Below are 9,187 nucleotides of genomic sequence, written 5' to 3'. Positions count from 1 at the left end.
AGATATTCCTATGGCTGTCAAAACATGACATGGTTAAATTCCATGCTCACGAATCTTAGAGGCTCACAAGATTATGTTGCTCCACAAAAGCACATTTCAGGATCTCCTTTTCTCTCAGTTTATCTAATTGCTCCTCTCCTATGACCTCCATTCCTTCTCTTCCTCTTTGCCTTTGTTAGCTTCTCTCCCAGCAACTCAGGAGCTTGCATTGCAGTGTGCCCATGAGGGAGAGGGAGGAGGAATTGCTCTGCAAAAGAAGGTATGGAAAACGGAGGAGGTAGGGGACAGACAGCTGCAAGGATCCGAGCTGGGGAGACTGAACAAACCCTCACCCAAAACAACTCAAAGCTCAGATTTCTTCTCTGGACAGCTGGCTTCGCCAGTCCTCCTGGAACACTCCTCAAAGGTGGGGGCGGGGCTGTGACCCACCTCCGCTATGGCTCTTCCTTAGTCAGAGACCTTCCAGATACTCTATGTGGAAACTACATGTAATGTTCAAAAGAGCACGGATGAGGGAAGTAAGTGAGAGGTATCCGATTGCACACCACAATACTTAAAGGTCAGGAGCTCATTGCTGAGAACGCCAAAGGGCTGCCTGGAGTAGACAGCGACCATAGAGTGACCTGAGAAGCACTAGATATGTGACTTTGCTGTCATATTTCTCCCACTTTCCCCACTTGGCACCCAATACTTCATATTCTCTCTAATCTTTCTACCCTCCCCACTCCCACACCCTACCCCCACCAATGTTCCTGGAATTTTGGACTTAGCTATTTTTAAAACAGTCAACTCAGTAGCCACCTCCCTCCCCCGCTCAGCTGTCCAATGCTCCGGCCAGCCACATACTCCCCTTTTCCCCACACCAAGCCTTCCCTGGCTCCCTGACCTCAGGGAGATTGCAGCCGACCTGGGGAGCTGGGGGAGACATGGAGAAAGAGACGGGGGACCCCCTGGCTGGAGCAGACTGACAGAGTAGGCAGCCATGGCTGGAGAATTGGATATCAGAGTAATGTTTGACCTCTGGAAACAGTAAGTTAAAACGCAATTGCAATTCCTTTCATAAGCTTTTGGATTGAAGTTAGACTTTTATGAAATTATAGACATTGCCTTGGATGTCTCTGGTCCAAAAGCTAGGATCTCTCTATACCAAGGTGCTCCAATCTCCATTTCTTTCAGTCTCACTTCTTTCTAGCATCTAACCTCTGGCCATTTGAAGTTTAATCCTCTGTGTCTGGCAGTCTTTGCCTTGTTACCCCAGGACTTGTAATGCAGTCTTTGGAGGAGTTGCCCACCCCCCTATTCTGTAGTTTTCTCATTGTGGCCAAATTTGACCTAGCTGATTAGTCACTGACATGCCTGCACCCTGTCCCTACTTAGCAATGCCCTTCACATTGGACTTCCAAGGGTGGAAGCTATCCCTTGTCATATATGACGTCTCCCCACAACTCTGCTCCCTCCAACTTCCTCTTCCCAGATCGTTTCATTAGTCCGAAAGAGAGAAGTTTGGTGTGAGAGAGCTGGCCCCTCCCTAACCCCTGTCCTCAGCAAAAGACTGAGAACTTCGAATCTGCAAAGGGGAGATTAATGAAAAGAGTGGTTCTTCAGTTAGGTTTGGGAAAACAGCAACTGTTGACTCAGAAAAAGCAAACATTGATTCGCATGCCTGGTTTGCATCCTGTTATTCTAAGACAGGGGGATTAGGACTGCAGCTCCCCTGAGTGGATGAGAGGTTGGTTCTGTTCTCATTGGAATCCTGAGGTTCTAGAAGGCAAGGGTATCCCCCTGTGCTCCTTCTTGTCTTTCTGACACCAAAGGGGAAAAGAAATGGACGACTCCCGGAGGGCGGCCCCTCCTAGTGGGGAGAGACGCTTCAGGGGCGTGTTGCTACAGGATTTCGAGATCCGAAATCTGCAGGGGAACACCCCTCCACCCCCAGCCCCACCCCGGGGGGGGGGCGTGCTGAGAACTGATATGCCTCCACAAGTCCTCCATTTTTGACAGATCTGCTGTTTGGTAGTGCTGGATGCGGCAATATGTGGACTCTGCCCCCTTGAGGTCACTCAACCTTCCCTCCACCCCCACCTAGGGGTATTGCACAAGGGACCTGGAAGTGGCCATAGGAGCAGGGCTCACCCGCCACACTTACAGTTTGGGGAGCCCCATTCTCTCCAAAACCCGACTGCTCATCCTTCCCTTGATCTTCCCAGATTCTCTTCACAGCATCCTGACCAATCCTCAACTCTTCTCTTTCTCCATGCCCAGCCAAATTTCTCTTTTTTTCAGTCACTTACAGGACAGCCGGTCAAAATCCGCTAGGTAGGAGGGCCATCAGCTGGGAAGAACCGGGGCTGGGGGCACCTGGCTGGATAGGTATGGGGGATCCAGGCCAGTTCCGTAGTCCCCGGCCCCACCACGGCAGTCCCCCAACTCTAAGCACTCTCACTCTCCTGCTGCTCCTCTGTGGACATGGTAAGGAAAGGCCAGGGAAGGGCTTGGGACACCCCCGGGGTGGGCCTGTGAGCCTGTGTGCCTGAGGCCTCACGGCTACGGGCAGTACCAGGCACCCGCCCTACTCTCAGGGACATTTCATGTCCCACAGGACTTGGGGAAGGACGCTGGGAAGAGCTTGGTGGACAGAGGAGACCACGTGAGCTCACACACTTTAATAAGACTGAGGGAGGACAGGACCAGGGGGCGGAGGGGGAGAGCAGGGGCTTGGCTAGGTTTTAGGAACGGCTGGAATCTCCTGATGAGATTTGGAAGTTAGGAGGAGACTCTTCGAGCGGGGATGTGGGAACCGTCTCACAATCTGCTCCCTTCCGTCTTCAGCTCATTCGCAATGCAAGATCCTCCGCTGCAATGCTGAGTATGTATCGTCCACCCTGAGCCTTAGAAGTGGGGGTTCGCCAGGAGGGCTTCGAGGGGGCGGCGGCAGCGGCGGCCGAGCAGGAGGAGCCGGCTCCGGCGGCCTCTGTCGGGCGCTGCGCTCCTACGCGCTCTGCACTCGGCGCACGGCCCGCACCTGCCGCGGGGATCTTGCCTTCCACTCTGCCGTGCACGGCATCGAGGACCTCATGATTCAGCATAACTGCTCCCGCCAGGGCCCTACGGCTCCTCCCCCGCCACGCGGCCCTGCCCTTCCAGGCGCAGGTCCTGGCCCCCCAACGCCAGACCCCTGCGACTACGAAGGCCGGTTTTCGCGGCTGCACGGTCGTCCCCCGGGTTTCTTGCACTGCGCCTCCTTCGGGGACCCCCACGTGCGCAGCTTCCACCACCACTTTCACACGTGCCGTGTCCAAGGAGCTTGGCCCCTGCTGGATAACGACTTCCTCTTTGTCCAGGCCACCAGCTCCCCCGTGGCAACGGGGGCCAACGCCACCACCACCCGGAAGGTCAGGGTCTCAGTTTTCCTCCAGGGGTCTTCATGAGATTTTGCTAAGGGTTCCCCCACCATCCCACCGCCTCCCCAGCCCCATTATCCCACAGCAGTACTCCCACCCCCCACTTTCACATCCCCAGTCCCTCCCTCCTACCAAGCGCTTGTTCCTGTGAATCGGTTTCCTTCCATGGGAGTGTCCCTCAAATGCTGAAAACGCTAAGGAGAAAATTGGGGCAAGAGGAGCTGAGGCGCTTCAGAAGTCTCCTTGGGAGACTGGGACCAACAAGTAGAGAGAGGGGCTGAGGGGGAAGGAAGCAGTATTGGAGCACAGGTAGGAGAAGGGATCCAGGACTGAGGGCCATGAGGAGCCTTGTCTCCCAGCTTGGATGGGAGCCCTGACTTTGCGCAAGCAGGTAGCCTGATGGGGGAGGGTGCATTGAGCCCCAAAGGAACCGTTCTCTGTCTTGCTCACACAGCTCACCATCATATTTAAGAACATGCAGGAGTGCATCGATCAGAAGGTCTACCAGGCAGAGGTGGACAATCTTCCCGCAGCCTTTGAAGACGGTTCTATCAATGGAGGCGACCGACCTGGGGGCTCAAGTCTGTCCATTCAGACTGCTAACCCTGGGAGCCACGTGGAGATCCGAGCCGCCTATATCGGCACAACTATAATCATTCGGCAGACAGCTGGGCAGCTCTCCTTTTCAATCAAGGTAGCAGAGGATGTGGCCAGGGCCTTCTCGGCTGAGCAGGACCTGCAGCTCTGTGTTGGGGGGTGCCCGCCGAGTCAGCGGCTCTCCCGCTCAGAGCGCAGTCGCCGGGGAGCTATCACCGTAGACACTGCCAGACAGCTGTGCAAGGAGGGGCTTCCGGTTGAAGATGCTTACTTCCATTCCTGTGTCTTTGATGTTTTAATCTCTGGTGACCCCAACTTCACTGTGGCAGCTCAGGCAGCTCTGGAGGATGCGCGCGCCTTCCTCCCGGACTTAGAAAAGCTGCACCTCTTCCCCTCAGATGCTGGGGTTCCTCTCTCCACAGCGACCCTCCTTGCCTCACTCCTTTCCGGACTCTCTGTTCTGTGGCTTTGCATCCAATAAGTATGCCAGCAGCTCTGTGACTGGTTTGGAAATTACTGGGGGATAGAGGTTGGCATGAAAGAAAATAAAGAATTGCTAGAGGAAACAATGGGGACTGCGGACGTATTCAGCGATGTCTCTATTCAGGGTCAGATGTGACTGCCGTCCTGGGTTAAAATGAGCACAGAATGAAGGTCTAGACCAGGTTCCTGCATTGCAGACCTGTGCAGGGGCTCTTCATCAGGTTTCCCGACCCCATTGTATAGCAGGCGGATTGTTCTGATGCAGCTACTCCTGACATTGCCCCTGCAAATGAGGAGGCGTCAGGGTCCTGATGATCAGGGCAGAACTTAGGGATTGAGATTTTTCTAGAGGCAAGAACTGAAAAAGGAAGACATGCCCATGACCCATAAGAAACCCCCAGGAAATAGGGAAAGAAGTCTACTTGATGAGAAAAGTATTTTCTGTTTTCTTAGTTTGGGAATCAAGTGGGCATCGCGTGGATCTTAGGTGAAAGGGGCTCTGCTTTTGGAGAATGGTACAGATAGACCAGTAGCCATCATCCACACCCCTGATGAACCTGTTCCGAAAGCCATGAATCTTCCATTGCCTGGGTTGTGTGTCTTTACAGAGGCTTGAAAGGGAGCAAAGACAACGTGCTCACTCCACTCGAGGGCTTAGAAGGCCCAGGTACTGCTTATGCCCTCAAGGGTTTATAGACCACAGTTGAGACAAAACTGACCCACACGAAGGACTCATGAGTGGGTAATTGCTCACCACTATGGCGCTTGAATTCAGATAGGAAGACAGTTGATGAGAAGTAAAGTAATAAGAAGCAGTCAAAGAGCAGAATAGGAGACGGAATTTGAACAGAGGTTTGAGGAGTCTGTTAAGGACTTTCCAGACAATGGAAACCATCCGAGGTTATGCATAGATTCAGGATTCAGGGAGGACAACAGCAAAACTCAAATAAAGGAGCTTGGACTATTAGGACAGAAGGTTATGGAGCACCTTGAAAGTGTGGTCAAGAAGACTTTTTTAAAAAAGATTTATTTATTTGAAAGGCAGAGTGAGAAAGAGACAGAGACAGATCTTGCATTCAATGGTTCACTCCCCAAATGGCTGCAACAGCCAGGCCTGGGCCAGGTCATAAGCCAGAAGCCAGGAGCTCCATCTTGGTCACCCAAGTAGGTGGCAGTGGGCCAAATACATTGGCTATCATCCACTGCCTTCCCAGGCACATTAGCAGGACACTGGATTGGAAGCAGAGCAGCCGGGACTCCAACTTGCTTAATCTACTGAGCCACAACACCATCCCATATTTAATATTTATTGACAGCTTAAACTTTGCTAGGCAATATTCTATTTTTTTTAAGATTTGTTTATTTGAAAGAGTTACAGAGAGAGAGAGAGACAGAGACAGAGAGATCTTCCAGCTGCTGGTTCACTCCCCAACTGGCTGCGATGCTCTCCCACTTGGGTGCAGGTGCCCAAGCACTAAGCCATCTTCTTGCATTCTATGGTTCACTCCCCAAATGGCTGCAACAGCCAGGCCTGAGTGCATTAGCAGGAGCTGGCTTGGAAGTTTGAGCCAGGACTCAAACCAGCACCCTCGTGGGATGCCAGCATCGCAGGTAGTGGCTAAACAAGCTATGCCATGACACTGGCCCCTAGGCCATGTTCTAAACACTTTAAGTATTCTTGTAAAGTCAACAACTTTTATTCTCATTCACATATTTCACACAAGAAGGAATGCAGCATAGAGGTCAGGTTGTATGGGGGGTGTAAATCCAGGTTTGCACACGTTGCTCTATTTGCATGTGGGAGCCAGGCTCTCAGGGGTGCAGCAGCTGCATTTGTTTGATGCCCCTTTGCAGATGCAGCCCTGGGCACACTGGGCACAGCCCACGGGGCAGCAGCTCTTCCTGCAGGACATGCACATGCAGGAGCTGGCACAGTTGGAGTCACTGGTGATGCAGGAGCAGTTGGGCTCCATTTCCAGCCCAGGTAAAGCAGGAAATACAAAGCGAAAGGTGAAGAGTCAGTCTGGCAGTTGGAAGGTGTGTTCAATACTTTAAATATTTTTTTAAAGATTTATCCATTTATTTGAGAGGTAGAGTTACAGATAGAGAGGAGAGACAGAGAGAAAGGTCTTCCATCCACTGGTTCACCCCCCAAATGGCCACAACAGCTGTAGCTGGGCCAATCCGAAGCCAGGAGCTAGAAGTTTCATCTGGGTCTCCCATGTGGGTGCAGGGACCCAAGCACTTGGGCCATCTTCTACTGCTTTCCCAGGCCACAGCAGAGAGCAGGATCGGAAGAGGCGTAGCCAGGACATGAACTGGCGCCCATATGAGATGCCAGCCCCACAGGCAGAGAGGCTTGGCCTACTGTGCCACGGCACTGGTCCCATTTTAGTTTTTTGTTTGTTTGTTTGTTTTTTGACAGGCAGAGTGGACAGAGAGAGACAGAGAGAAAGGTCTTCCTTTGCCGTTGGTTCACCCTCTAATGGCCGCCGCGGCCAGTGCCCTGCGGCTGGCACACCGCGCTGATCCGAAGGCAGGAGCCAGGTGCTTCTTCCTGGTCTCCCATGGGGTGCAGGGCCCAAGCACTTGGGCCATCCTCCACTGCACTCCCTGGCCACAGCAGAGAGCTGGCCTGGAAGAGGGGCAACCGGGACAGAATCCGGCGCCCCAACCGGGACTAGAAGCCGGTGTGCCGGCACCACTAGGTGGAGGATTAGCCTGTTGAGCCACGGCGCCGGCCAGTTTTTTTTTTTTTTAAACACTTTAAATATTAATGCACTTAATTCTCATAACTCTCGGAGAAAGTCTTTATCTCTATTTGTATATAAGGAAACAACTGAAGTACAGAAAGATTGCCTTTCCCAGTCACACAGCTAATGAGCGGCAGAGCCAGAAACTGAACCAGGCAGTCTGGATCCAGAAACTCAGCTCTCAGCCACAACACTAAGTTGACATTGGTTGTAGATCTGGACAGAGAAGCGTACGTAGGGAGGCTGGTGCCTCCACAAAAGCTATTCTCTTGTCATATGAAGGCAAAGTTCAAGAGTTGGGAAAGGAATGCAAAGCTCAGAACTGAAGGAGAAGCAAGGCTGAGCCAGAAGCGGTCCCAGTACCAGGCGCTGGAAAGTGGGGCACTGCTCCGAACAGCCTGAGAAAGGAGGTTAACCTTTTTCTTTGGTGTCTTGCCCTGGCTTCCCGTCTCAGCCTCTCCCTCAGGTACCCTGTCCGCGAGCGCCTGCCCTCCTGGTCGAACCCCACACTCACTTTGCCCTCTCCTCTCAACCTCTCTCCTGGATGCACACACACACTGGCCCGTGCTTACCAGACCAAGGATCCTGTCTGGTCTCCCGTTTCTTATTTCTTCTGCAAATTTTCAACTGCATTCCCTCCTCTCTACAGCCACAGAAATAACCTGTAGCTAATCTGAAAAGAGTCTGTTTTAATGGAAGGAAAAGGGGAGGAGTATCCGAGTGCCAGGGCTATCCTTTCACTTACAGAGAATTGGCATTTTAATACAAAACATCCTTTTAAAATAACTGCTCCTTTTATTGGTTCTCTTAAAAGAGTAACTTTATCTCCCAGGTGTGGGAATTTTATATCAATTAAGAAAAATTTCAGGGTTGGTGCTATGGCATAGAGGGTAAAGCCACAGTGCCGGCATCCCATATGGGCACTGGTTCATGTCCCAGCTGCTCCACTTAATGGCCTGAGAAAAGCAGTGGAAGATGGCCTGATTGCTTGGGCCCCTGCTACCCATGCTGGAAACCTGGAGGAAGCTCCTGGCTTTGGCCTGACCCAGTCCTGGCTGTTGCAGCCATCTGGGGAGTAAACCAGTGCATGGAAGATCTCTCTTTGTATCTCCTCTCTGTAATTCTTTCAAATAAATAAATAAAAATCTTTTTTTTTTTAAAGATGCCTAACATCATTAGGTAGATGCAACTCAAACCAAATTGAGAAAATACTACACACCCAACATAATCATTAAAATTAAGACTAATACTACTAAGTGTTGCCATGATGTGACACTTTCATAGTATGCTGCAGGTAGCAGTGTAAAATGGAACAACCATTTTGCAAAAAGGCTTGGCAATTTTTTCAGAGGTAAGCATACACTACCCATCTAGATATTCCAATCCTATGTATTGCTGGGAGAAGCAACACGTATCAGCACACAAACTGTGCACACATGTTCATAACAGTTGTAGGTGTAATAACCAAAAACTGGAAACAACTCAGTGTCCAACAACTAGTGAAGGATGCACTAATTGTGGCAAATTCATAGAACAGACTGCTTGGCCGGCGTCACGGCTCACTAGGTTAATCCTTTGCCTGTGGCGCTGGCACCCCGGGGTTCTAGTCCCTGTTGGGGCACCGGTTCTGTCCTGGTTGCTCTTCTTCCAGTCCAGCTCTCTGCTGTGGCCCGGGACTGCAGTGGAGGATGGCCCAAGTGCTTGAGCCCTGCCCCCGCATGGGAGACCAGGAGAAGCACCTGGCTCCTGGCTTCAGATCTGCGCAGTGCGCTGGCTGTAATGGCCATTTGCGGGGTGAACCAACAGAAGGAAGACCTTTCTCTCTGTCTCTCACTGTCTAACTCTGCCTGTCAAAAAAAAAAAAAAAAAGACTGCTTTAAGCAATAAAATGAATCAAACTTTTGATACATACAAAACGTGGATGAATTGAAAGAAACTAACGCCCCCCCCAAA

The 9,187-nt window shown here is 51.5% G+C and overlaps 2 protein-coding genes across 2 annotated transcripts; one reads left to right on the top strand and one right to left on the bottom strand.

Annotated features, from left to right (window-relative positions):
- Positions 1–819: 819 nt before the first annotated feature.
- On the top strand, positions 820–4,567 carry HJV (hemojuvelin BMP co-receptor). The gene is made up of 4 exons (XM_062193527.1): positions 820–1,029; positions 2,284–2,469; positions 2,830–3,392; positions 3,856–4,567. Exons 2-4 carry the CDS (start codon positions 2,373–2,375, stop codon positions 4,477–4,479), a joined length of 1,284 nt encoding a protein of 427 aa, XP_062049511.1. The 5' UTR covers positions 820–1,029; positions 2,284–2,372; the 3' UTR covers positions 4,480–4,567.
- A 1,701-nt stretch (positions 4,568–6,268) lies between these two features.
- Positions 6,269–6,454, bottom strand: LOC133759188 (metallothionein-I, hippocampal-like). The gene has a single exon (XM_062190134.1). The coding sequence runs from the start codon at positions 6,452–6,454 to the stop codon at positions 6,269–6,271; it is 186 nt and encodes a 61-aa protein (XP_062046118.1).
- Positions 6,455–9,187: the final 2,733 nt, after the last annotated feature.

Source organism: Lepus europaeus, chromosome 5 (genome assembly GCF_033115175.1).
Source record: "Lepus europaeus isolate LE1 chromosome 5, mLepTim1.pri, whole genome shotgun sequence".
NCBI lineage: Eukaryota > Metazoa > Chordata > Mammalia > Lagomorpha > Leporidae > Lepus > Lepus europaeus.
This window is presented reverse-complemented; position numbering and strand designations above follow the sequence as displayed.